General features: G+C 37.7%; 1 protein-coding gene across 3 annotated transcripts in view; it reads left to right on the forward strand.

Moving 5' to 3' along the window:
* The window catches only part of DLG1 (discs, large homolog 1 (Drosophila)), an 84092-nt gene that overhangs the window by 51498 nt on the left and 20100 nt on the right, over positions 1–12494 (forward strand). For all 3 annotated transcript variants that reach the window (XM_010152292.1, XM_010152293.1, XM_010152294.1), the window contains 3 exons: positions 4599–4713; positions 8639–8815; positions 9420–9489. In XM_010152292.1, the coding sequence (XP_010150594.1) occupies positions 4599–4713; positions 8639–8815; positions 9420–9489 (362 nt within the window). The remainder of the gene's footprint in view (positions 1–4598; positions 4714–8638; positions 8816–9419; positions 9490–12494) is intronic.

The following is a 12494-nucleotide window of genomic DNA, read 5'->3' on the forward strand; positions in this document are numbered from 1 at the left end:
CTCTGTTTGTTGCTTTGCAATATGTGCAGACATGAAAAAGAGCAGGTTTATTCTAGTTTTGCATCATCTCCTTATCCAGCATAATTTTGAAGTTTAAACTTGAGCCCAAATGTATCCATCCAATGTTCTTAACTTATGTGTAAACCAGAGTAGGCTTTGAGGTTTTTCTTCTCTGGTGATGGTGAGGTACTGTTGGAAAAATGCCATGAGCTGAAGCAGCAGATGCTTGCGCTTCCTGAAGCTCTATGCTATGATAGCAGGTACTACTCCCTCCCTGCCCCTAAACTTATTGGAAACTTTGAGAAAATTCTAGCCAAGAAGAGGTACTGTTATTCTTATGTTCTTATTTTTATTGTGTTTCATGTTAGTCTTGCTGCCTATTCTTTATTTGATATATAGCATCAGCAACTTTCCTAAAATTCAGGAGGTTAGAATTGATCCCGAGTTAAGTCTCATTCACTACTGTTGCACATACATCAGGTTTCACATCCTGGTCAAATTCTTACCTGAAAGGATTGAGGATTTGGTTTGTGTGTGTTTGGTTTGGTATTTTTTGTATTTCATTGCAGGGTGCAGTGTTTCTTGTGCCACCATAGTTCTTTTTAAAATACTATTTCAGAATCTCAGTGTTTTGAAGACTGGAAATTGGAAGCAGATTTGTAGATGGAATTCCTATGACCAGCCTACTTCATTTGGGTTAAAGTCAGTTTTGGTTTTTTATTTAAATAGCTTATTCTCTTTCAGTTTGTTACCCTGGTTGCATTTACCGGAGATCAATTGTATTCCTTCTCAGCCAAGCTCTTCAATTCCTTTTAACCACGAAAGCAGAGCATCCTTTTTATCTTGTTCACTGTACCTGTCCCAGCTCCCAATTTCTAGAGTGCTGAAGTGGCAAAATAAAGCCTTTAAAAAAAAAAAAAATCTGTGTTTGTATGTGCATTGTATGGCTTTGTCACACTTACTTAGCCTATGGAATTTTATTGTACTGTTCACTAGTTTAAGGGAAAAAGTATGATCAATTTTGTCATACACTACATATAATATTATGCATCCCCTGTAAGAAATAATGGAATTGTAAAGGAAACAGTTCTCTAGCATTTGGAAGAAGTGAGTGATGATAAGATGAATGAAACAGGTAATACAAACGTACAGTGAAATTCTGTGAACACTGAAAATGCTGGAGGATGGGAGAGTACTGGAAGGGAGGGTATCACTGGGCTTGCCTAGTTCTCATCCCTGAACACTTGCTTTCTCATCAGTGTGAGACACAGCTGTTGTCTCTCCACGAAAGGTGGTGCTTTTGCTTTTATCCGGTACTTCTGTTTCTGTTACATTAACTAAGGGTTTTCTTACAAAGTCAACTGTGTCTGGTATATCCATTACATGAGGTTTTCCAGTAGTGTAGATTTGCTGCTTCTCTAATTTGTTCGCCTGTTTCTGTTGTGTGGTCTTGGTTTTTGTGTGTGTTTAGTAAGTAGTGAGGTATTACAGCAAGGATTGATTAAAGGCATAGAGGTGTGTAGGTAGTTTTCAGGTGCTTCTGAAATCAGGTAAAATTGTGTTTTGTATGGATCACGTTTGATACGCACACCTCTCAGATCTGGGTCTGGGGCCTTGCTTCCAGCTGTTGACGCTGCTTCTGCCTGTGGAGCATGCAGGATGGGACAGCTGTGGGCAGTCTTCTGCCTGCTATCTGCCACTTTTCTTCTGCAGGTTGCAAGCTACCAGATGGCATCAGTGTACTAGAGACAGTTGATATCCAACTCTTCTTAGAGAGAGAAATGTAACCTCTGATCTCCTAGAGCTCACACTTGGCTTCATAATGCTGAAGTTAGTCAGCTCATTAGTCAGCAGGGAATGAGTGCTGATCCTTTGGGTACCAAACTGATACTGCTTTTCTGAGCTATCAAGAGTCCTGCTGTCTCCAGTATTAATTTCAGTACCACTGTATCTAATGCCAAGCTTTCTCTTTAAACGAAGATCCTGTCTACATTTTAGCTGCCAACCCAATCACTGTGAGATTTCTATATCCTGTTCCTCCCAAAACCTTCTGTAAGAGAAATACAACTCTCTACATCAAAAGAACTCACTAGAGTCCATCTGCACAGAGTGTTTAAGCTTTTCCTAAATATGACATCTCTTGGCACCCCTTCTTTTTGAACACAGAGCCTTCTCAGCCCCAGCCTCTCAGTTTCTTTTTCTTTCTTTATTGGTATGGCAGGAGCGTCTCTGTAGGAATTATTCTCCTCCTTACTCCCACAGATGTTCCAGTCACTCCTTCAGCACTTCCCAGGAGTTCTGATAAGAAAAATTAAATTATTCCAGGAAATGGAAGACCAGGAACCAGAAGATGATCCATAGGCTAAAGTAGAGTTAAGGGATAGTGAGGAATAGCCTCCCCTGTGAATTCTGGTACATATAACATGCTACATAGGAAGAAATGTGGTTCTTCCAACAGAAGCCCCATGATACTGTCTTAACAGAAATTTGTAGTCTTTTCCAGTAGCTATTGCAAAGAACTACAGATATTTTCAGTACTGGACAGGCTGTAGCACAAGCAAATGCCTGGATTATCTGGTCTTTTCCTTGCTTATTCCCACTCACACAGCAGGTATAAAAAATATGTCAGAAATCTTGGCTACCATTATTGTAGTGTGTTTGAACTTTAAAGGTTTAATCTTCCAAAATACCCAAGAAACAGGTGAGAGGCTTAAAAGATCATTTCTCAGGTATAAATGAGTAAAATGAGGTAACTTTTTCCCAAGGCCATGCACAGCAGCAGTAGCCCAGCATGGGTAGACTATTCTCTCTCTGCAGCTGGGTCCTTCCCCTAAGGGATGTTGCTTTCTAAAAAATGTTATTTTTGCACATTCCTATTAGGTTAGTATCCTGTCATCTTAAATTCTGTTGCTATTAGTGAGAGCATTGATAGTGCTGGAAATATTGTTTTTGTTTCTCTTGTCAAACAACCTCAGCAGTATGATTTAGTGCTCGTAAGTTATTTGATCTGGACTTTATTTTTAAAAAGGCACTTTATCCTGTTTCTAAAACTAAGCTACTATCTTAAAAAGTACTAGCTTTTGGGTTTAAAAGACCCAAGTCAGGGTTATTTAAGAGCCTCTTCATACTGTCATAAGATTAATTATAGTTACTCTGGCTAGAGCATCAGATTTATACTTACCTTGATGCAGATAGTTATATAGCAGAAACTGGTTGACAGAATATTCTTCTGTAACAATAGGATTTTCTTATTCCTCTCTAGTTTGTCTGTAAGCCTTAGTGCTCACTGAGCGTGTGGGGAGAAAGTGCTACAGAATGTAGTATGCTTAAGTGTATTGGTATTAATTGTAATACTGTGTGATTGGAATTTAGATGACTGTTAAAGGAACTTTAGTTTAGGCATTTCCTCAAGATTTTTGCATTTTAGAGGGATCAGTCTTGAGTTTCCCGGGTGGATTTGATGCCCACAGAGAATAAGGGTGCAGCAACACACCATCCCGTCCAGCAGCGACTTGCTGCACACACCCTGGCTCTCCCAGCGTGGGCTTGTTATAATCTGGGGTCACGTGGTCTGCTGGCGAACGTGGTGGCTGCAGAACCTCCCCTTTAACTGGAAAGGTTTCACAAGTGGATCTGTTGATCCTGAAGTCCAAACTGTTCAGCTGAAGGAAAAACTTCCTTGTTTTGATTTCATATTTTATGCTGACAGCATGTAAGTACCTTGCTTCAGGGAATGTTTGTCCTGAAGGAGCTATTACTATTTTACTGCTATTTTTGTAGCTACAATCAAATGCGTTTAGCTTAGTTTTCTTAGTACATGGTGCTGCTTAAGTACACAATCCGTTTTTCCAGGATTAACATTGTACATAATTCTGTAGAGGGAGTTTGAATCTCTAATGCCATTCACAAGTGGATTGAGGTTCATGCCAGAATTCTGGATTTTTATTTTTTCCCTTTCTTGAGCTCCCATGGGAATAAGGCACTCCTTTCTTGAGTGCCTTATTCGGAAAAAGTTTTGCATATTTTCCACCTTGTGGTGCTAAATTCTTCATCTAATTCAAGTCCAGTAATTTTAAAGTATATGTTCAATATTGCTTTTGCAGACACTTTACATTCTCATTCCTTAACATTTAAAATATAGTTCTTGGTTGTAAGCATATATATTTCATGCATATGTTCTGAAGGCTTTTTTGTCCTGGGTTAGAACTTATCTGTATCAGTCTTTTTCTTATTATTAAAATGATAATTGTTAGTAGAAATGCTTGTTTTAATTAGGGAAAAAATAGTTACTCTGAACCATAGATTAAAAATAAGAGATTTTTGAGCATAATAGACCTTTGCTTCTGTTTATTTGCTTTGCCTAATCACAATTACTTCAAATTTTATTTCAGTTAATATTGATAAGTGTAAAACTTGATGAACTTCATGTAGCTTTTAATTGTAAAACAGCGCTTAATAATAATGTTGGGGTTGGAGAGGTTTTTTTCTTGTATTAAAGAAGCTGTAACGAATGCTTATTCTGAGCTTTTCAGCTTTATTGAGTAATTTAATTACTGAAGTCCAGTGGAAATTAAATGTAGTGCCTCTCTCTCTTGCAGAATACAGCCGTTTTGAAGCTAAAATACATGATCTACGGGAACAGATGATGAACAGTAGCATTAGTTCAGGATCAGGATCTTTGCGAACCAGCCAGAAGAGATCCCTATATGTCAGGTATAATCATCTTTTTGTAATCAAAATAATCTTCTGATTATGAAAAGATCATCTTTTGTAATAATCTTTTTCATGGTATCGGTATTGTGGTTTTCTGCTTTTGAGTAGACGTTGTATTTCTGTATTTGTATTTACATATTATCAAAGTTAACAAATTGCCAGTTATATGCAAAATTATTTAATTTTGATTGATTAATGTAATATAGCTGAAAAATATGTAGTAGGCCTGAGAACTCTCTGAATTTTGAAGAGTGGTGCTACTACTTGCTTTGTGTCCTGCCTCTCAGTGAGATGATAATCCTTCACCAATAACATACGCTTATTCTTTAAGTCAGTGTATGTGAAGTCTCAACAACTTGCTTAATTGTTTGTGGTTTTGTGACAGTAGCCTTCATATTCCCCCTTGCTCAGTTCTTGTTGAAATGTATAGTCTCTCTTCACTTAAGTTTAGAGAGATTTCCATCTTATTTCCTTCAGCTTGCTTCAGTTGTAGCCCCTGCTGGCATTAACAAATCCTATTTCTACATGCAATAGCATTTTGTCACAGAATATTTCCCATGGTAGCGAAGAGAGCAAATGCATCAAAGCAAATGAACTGAATACTCTTAATTGTTTCATATAGAATTAAACATAAAGGAGGCTAAAAGGAATTGGAAAAAGAGCATGAAGCAATTAAGAAAACGGGTGGCTTCACCGGGAAATTGTGAGGAGCAGCTTATAATGTGCCAGCTAACTCCTACATCAGTTATCATATGCTGATAAAGCATAAGTTTTTGACCATGGAATGTGGGTAAAAAGATTGTGTGTTAAAAAATACAGTTCCTTGAACCAGCTCATCGCTGGATTGAATATGGACCAGCAAGTAGCCTCTTAGCAGGGACCAGCACATTGCAGTAGAACAAGTAAGACACAAGTAGTGCTGGTGCTTGGGTTAAGCTTGGTTTAAGGTGTTGTAGGACCTCACTGGCATACCTGCTAAAAGTCCAGGCTCAGGTGCCCTTGACTTTTCCTATGCAAAGCAGATACTGTTTTGTTCATGGTGCTGTGTGTGCTGAGCTGTGGAGAAGGAAGCAAGCCTTCCACAAGGCAGCTACCTGAGTAATTGCGTCTGTGCTCGGAAAAGTCTCTGTCCTTTGCAGCCTGTTTCTAAGGCTTTGAAACAAGCGTAGCACGTAACCCATACAAGGCTTCTGTTTAGGTTGACTAGGACATGTAGCTCTTATCTTTTGACTTACTGTTATAGTAGTTTTGTCTGGGTTCTGGTTTTGCAGAGCTGCTCTTGTGCTTGATACCAGCTATCCATGTCTTAGAATTTCCACAGATACAAATGGATATTGTGATGAGATCTTCTTCCTTTCCGTAATCCTAAGATTTATCGCTTTAGCCCTCATCATGTAACTAAGCCTAAACAGTTCTAAATGCTTTTATTTTGCTTGGTTAGCTATAGCCTGATTAGGTTCTAAACCGCTTATGCTCGTGTTCACACATTGGTCTGGCATTTTCAGCCACTGACAAGCATTTTGTGTTTATGTAGCTCTTATTCCATCGATGGAAGTTTTTACCTGTAAATGATTGAGGTTGAGCTTTTGACTTGGCCAATTCCTGCAGAAATGCAGCCGCCTCCAGGTTGCTGGCAGAAGCCTCGTGGAGACTGGTGGTTTCCTTTACTGAGTCTCAAATACCTTTCTTGGAACCAGCTTTGTTGTACATCAGAACAAAATCTAAAATTCCTGAGAAAAAGTACTTTTCCACCCACATTTCTTAACAGAGGGTGCTGCTAGGGCTTTTGAGATCTACTCTTGTCATCACACCAGAAGATGCCAAGGACTGGTAGGCAACTTGGTATACACAGGATGGGTTCACATCTGTTCTGTCTGGTTTCTGATGTAATTTTAACCTCACTGAATTAAGTTTTATGAATCTTTTCACATTTTGCTAGATACTGACAGAACATGTTAGATATCCAGCTTATTCCTTATAAGAAGTCATTCTGGTATGATCATTTTTAATCGTGCCATTTGAATAACTGAAGCTGGGGTTTTTTTTCCCTGTAATACTTGGTTTTGGATATGCCTTAAAGGATTCCAGTTACATAACGTTAACCTGAACTGAATGGTAAATCCAGCAGTAAAACATTTGTAGGCATTCAACCACAACTCTAGAAAACCTTTCAAATAAAAATACTCAAAAAATAAGAACCTCTAGTGATTTCTCAAACTCATAGTAACAAAATAGCAAATAAAATCAGATACATCATGTCCCTGTAACTGAAACTTGATATATTTATGAATAATCTGCCTGCAACAGCATTTTGCAGCTATTATGTAATATTAAGATAGAATTTGAAGTAAAATTGCAGATTTTTCTTCTTAATTTCATCATACATTGATATACATAAATAGCAACATAATGAACAGTCCTTGGAGGGCAATGCAAATATAGCAGTTCAGCAGCAGCTAACTCTTCATTTGCATATCTAATTCTCTCTCTCCCCCCTGACTAATTAAGATTTAATGGCTCTCTCTTATTTTTGCTTTGTATTTCGATTGAACTTTATTTTAAGAAGAGAGAGACTTAGGTAGTTACATGGGTTAAAAAAAATTGAGACTTTAAAAATCTAGCAGAAAAAGGTACCTAAGACTAGTGTTTGGGAAGAAGAAACTAACTGAATTAGGATAAGGAAAAGGACACTGGTTTAGATCATCACATTGTAATCTGTTGTTCCTGCTTTCCTAACGTTGAGATGGGTTTGGTATGAAGTCCAAACTGAGATAGGGTGTTATTTAGCAAGTGATGAATTTACGAGCTTGGAGATGAAATGAAGTTGAGGATTTTTTTGGCTTGTGTCATACAGGCACTTCTCGTTTTACATAGGTGACGTTCGTGCATCTTTCTCAAATGTAAAAAAAGGAGTTCTTTATAAGGTACAGCCTTAGGAGTATCTCTTACTTTGGGAAGGGGCTCCTGTCATAATTCATTTCCACATCTTCACTAAACCCTCGATTGTGCTGGGAGAAACATACTGCAAGCCTCTTCAGTTCCTCAGGAAACCGATCCAGATATAAAATGATCCAACAGGGAGAAAAGAAACCAGTTTTAACTCCGATGAGTTCCACAGTATGGGGCACCATGTTCTTTCCAGACAACTGTGCTTTCATAAGCAGCAAGGGGGATGGAGTCGGTACAGAGCAGCAGGGATGTGGGTAATGGTGGACGTGCATAAACTAACTTTACTGGCAGAGAGGATGTGAATAAAACTGTAGGCATGCAGCTGGTGTTCAGGGATGGCTAGTACCTAGTTTTTGAAAACAGGCTTGCACTAGAATAAAGGATGAGATCTTCATGAAATGATTGGGAATTTTCCAAAGGAATGCACATAAAGTTCTCTGCCTTCGGGTACTGCGGTAGCCAACTTGTGCTCAGATCCTATTTCTAAGCTTTTTTTCCCTGCCACCCTGTGAGCAGGGTATCAGCTGTTACTTTAAATGCAGTATTTTTTATTTAATAAAATAATTCCAGTTTGTAACTTGATACAAAACGGTGTACATTACAGAAATTTTGACAGTGCTGTATGCTTCAAATACTTGCCTTTTTTCCCTCGGCTGACGTGTAACTTTGTGCAGAGTGCTTACTGAAGTACGGGAGGCATCTTATGTGGACCTTTTACCGAGTGCTGGGGTTCAGCTCTGGACAAAGTGTTCTCGTTCATTAAACCTTCTCGGAGTGTGTGTGTGTGAATACTTTACTATATATTCTTAGTGTTGGTAGATACATGTGAGAGAGAGAGAGACTGCATTGAGCATCCTTCTTTTAAGCAACTGTCAGAATGACAGCACAGGCAGCCTCATAATTTGTGCTATTTATACTCCACTGTTTGGTTTTTTATCTTGCTTTTTCTATGTTTAAATTTTTCTCTTCAATGTAGAGCTCTTTTTGATTATGACAAGACTAAAGATAGTGGCCTTCCAAGTCAAGGATTGAACTTCAAATTTGGTGATATCCTCCATGTCATTAATGCTTCTGATGATGAGTGGTGGCAAGCACGGCAGGTAACGCCAGATGGAGAAAGTGATGAAATTGGAGTTATCCCAAGCAAACGCAGGTATGTCATGAGAAGTTTGTTAAAATCCTGTTTAGCTTTGAGTTGAGTGCTGAAGTTGACAAAGGTGGTCCAAGTCTATTTCACCGTAAACAAGTTCAGGGTTTAGTAACCTTACAGCATTTACATTTGAAAAGGTGTAAAGTAAATTTTGTTTGAAACGTGACACTGTTATGAATTCTCCCTACCCAAAACCTGGGAAACTGGAAAGTCTTTCTTTTGTGCCCAGAGTAAACAGAGACAAGGAGTTTGGTAGTATATCAGAGACCCAAATAAGAGATTAGGTGCTCTGAATCTTAGCATCTGCTGTTGACTGATAATTGAGGCTGCACGCTTACTGTGACATGGCTTTTCTTTTTGCTCCCTGACTTACTGGACCTGTGTAATCACAAAATGCTCCAATACCCTATCAGCTGTGCATTTGAGAAATAGTCCTCTGCCTTTCCAGTGCAGTCTGCCACTAGCCGCTGCCACTTTCTGAAGGCGTCATCACCAACAGAAGTGTGTGCTACAAAGGGTGCACCTGTGTGCTTACTTGTAACTAGTAGTAACTTGAAGTTTTGGAATTTTGCTGATTTAACTTTTTTTGTGTCTATTTTTGTGGTAGAGTTGAGAAAAAAGAACGAGCGCGTTTAAAGACAGTGAAATTCAATTCCAAGACAAGAGGAGATAAAGGGGTGAGTTAATGAAGTACTAATTACACCTGGCATTGTGAATGGTAACATTTTTCAGTGGGTTATCTATGCAGACTCAGTGTCAGTTTTTAGTGAAAAGATTAATTTCTGTCAAATAGAAATAATTCTGAGCACCAAAGCTAACTAGCAGTAAACCATTGCCAAAACACAGCAAATTGCTTGAAGAATTAGCTTAGAAATATGTATTATCATGAATACTGTAATGTGATGGGAGTTGTAGATAACAATACAGTATAGAATAGTGCCATTTGTAACAGCTCTGCAAGGGCAGTTAATAAAGCAGTTTGGCCCTTAGTATGAACTGTAGTCCTGGACTCCCTTTTTGCGGGGAGGGGCTTATTGCCAATTTTCAGAAAAACATGTTAAGTTCTTTCAAGTTTTTTGATACACACAGAAAACAAGGAAGTAGAGATCAACAGGGTCGCTATGATAAAATGAGGTTTTACGATGTACAGTTATGCAGACAGCTTAAAGTGACTTCCATGTTACAATTATGGATACAGAAGCTTTAAAGAATTTCATACAAGGGCAAAGGCCAGCAAAACTCAAGGTTAGCACGATTGCTGACCAGAATTGATCTCCATCTCACAGCTGTGTTTTTCCCACTGCCACTCTATTGGCAGAAATACTGGTGTGGCTGTGCTCTAATGTGTAAAATAACCAGTGCAGATGAAAAATAACTCAATCCAAAAGAAACCCTGATTTTGATTTTAGTCAGTCACTTGGTGCAAGTCTTGCATGTTATGCAATTCCTGTCCCAGTACCTGTGATGGGAATGAGTGGTGAGAAAGCAGAGTAGCTACTTAGGTAGTAATAGGAATGTTTATAGCTAAAATTATAGCAAGTTCATGATGGTAAAGCAATCAAATCTTTTACTGTTTTGAGAGTGAGGCTTTTTTGTAGTGTTTTGGTCATTTTGAAATTTCAGAAACAATCTCGCAACCTTTCACTTTCCACCAATAGTATATAACTAGTAATTTCAAGACTTAAGTATGTGTGTTTTAGATGCAAGAGCCTTCTAAACTAAAAATATAGTTATTTTTTAAAATTTGTAACATGCTTTAAGCTCCTGAGGAAGTGATTTCTTAAATAGTTATTATTTCTTTTCTTTAATAACACTAGTGCTGTAGTATTAGTCAGTCATTATGGTAGATCCCAAAGATTCATTTTAGTAACTTATTTCAGTTACAATGTTTTCATAACTTCAGAAATCACATATATAAAGTATTAAAGCTTCAGTACTTTATCCTGATAGTGTTGGACTTCAAAGAATGTCAGATCCATACGTACATCCCTCTGCTACATGGGAAAGGTTTCAGTTTAGTTTATTAATGAAGAAAATGTCATGGTTGTTTCTGTATTTGTTTAAAAGGAAGTTAGAATCTCTAGTTATTTTTTTGATGAACAGTTGCAGTACTGCCTTGAGCATTTACTGGGTTATTTGCAGGTTTTTTTCTGGTTTGGTACATTCTTATTTTGGTATTGGAATAAAATGTTATCAACTGATGTGTTAATTTTTAACCTGATCATTTTTATAATTTGAGTTCATTTTTTAGAAGTCATGTAAAGCCAACGGCTTGGATACTTTAAGTAATTTTCCAAACGTTACCATGTCCTTTGAAAGATGATTGCATGGTTTTGTAGTTTGTCTACCAAGAAACTGCAAATGGTTAACTGATTAACGATGTATTTGAAGTAGCATTTTGACACTAGCACGGTCCCTGTGTACTAGCGTAGCACCAAAGGTACGCATGGAATACTGAGTGGAAAAGCAACTACGCTTGCCATTGATACAGAACTGCAGTTCTTTTTCTTCAGTAACATTTCATTTTGCAAACACGCTTACACTGTTCCCAGTCTTTTGCTTCAGCTGTAAATGTGTTAACGTGACGGATTCCCCTTAAAGTGTCCTTCCTGTATTTGTCGTGGTGACACTTTGCACAATAGGTTGTCTGCACCCTACCTGTCCTCATGGACTGTGTGCCTTCCTGTGTCTGTATATGACAATACTTCATGGACAGGAGGAAATACCAACTGTGTACAGTTCTTCAAAATTTCTACTTTAAAACCTTAAAGAATAATCCTAGTGATAGCAAACATTAAAATCCATGTTCCTTTTGTTTTAAGGAAAGCTAAAAAGTCTGGAGCAGAAATGGTTAATTTTTTTTCTTGTTTGTTCTTTTCATATACACATTTATCTCACTTTCTGTGCTGCTTCTGTTTTAATATATTCTTGCTTATGATGCCTGTTCATGATTTGCAGTGGGCTTATGAAAAATTTAATACAATTACTATGCATTTTCAACTAATAAGTGATTCTCTCCAGCTTTTTGTAATCATGGTATCTTTAAAAAATAATCTTTTGGCTAATCTTTTATGCAAAATCAGTATAATATGACTTTTATTTTCTCTTTTTTTTGGCAATGGAACTGACTCTGACCATTATACATGCAGTATATAAAATTTAATATTAGTTCAGTAAGATTTACTGTACAGAAAATTTAATTATTATAAATAACTCAAAACTAAAATGAAAAAAACCAGATTGTTTTATGGAGTACAATAAATCAGCCACTCCTTCTACTTGCACTGTACAAATTGCAGTCTCACCACCTCAGTTAAACTGCACCATTTTAGCTTTGTTACCTTTATTTCCCCCATTCTTTTGCTCAAACTGAGGGACGTGTCCACATGGTACAATTCTATAGATGTGAGACTTAGACTTTTTTGAAATTCACGTTACAGTGTTTTTCAGTATGCTTGGCAAAGATCTGTTCCTCTGGACATATGTCTTTGCTGCCCTTGTTCTGTAGATGAACGTGATCTTCATGGTTATGAGAAAACAATTGCCATGACTTGTTCACTTCGGATAAAGAAGGTCAGGAGGACCATAACCTAAAGCCTTGCCCATGCCAAGTATGGTTCCTGCAAGCATATGATTGGCTCGAAACCAACTCTTGTGTCCGTCTGTTGGGTTGATAATTTAC

This window comes from Eurypyga helias, unplaced genomic scaffold, assembly GCF_000690775.1.
Source record: "Eurypyga helias isolate BGI_N326 unplaced genomic scaffold, ASM69077v1 scaffold15235, whole genome shotgun sequence".
In the NCBI taxonomy this organism is placed as follows: domain Eukaryota; kingdom Metazoa; phylum Chordata; class Aves; order Eurypygiformes; family Eurypygidae; genus Eurypyga; species Eurypyga helias.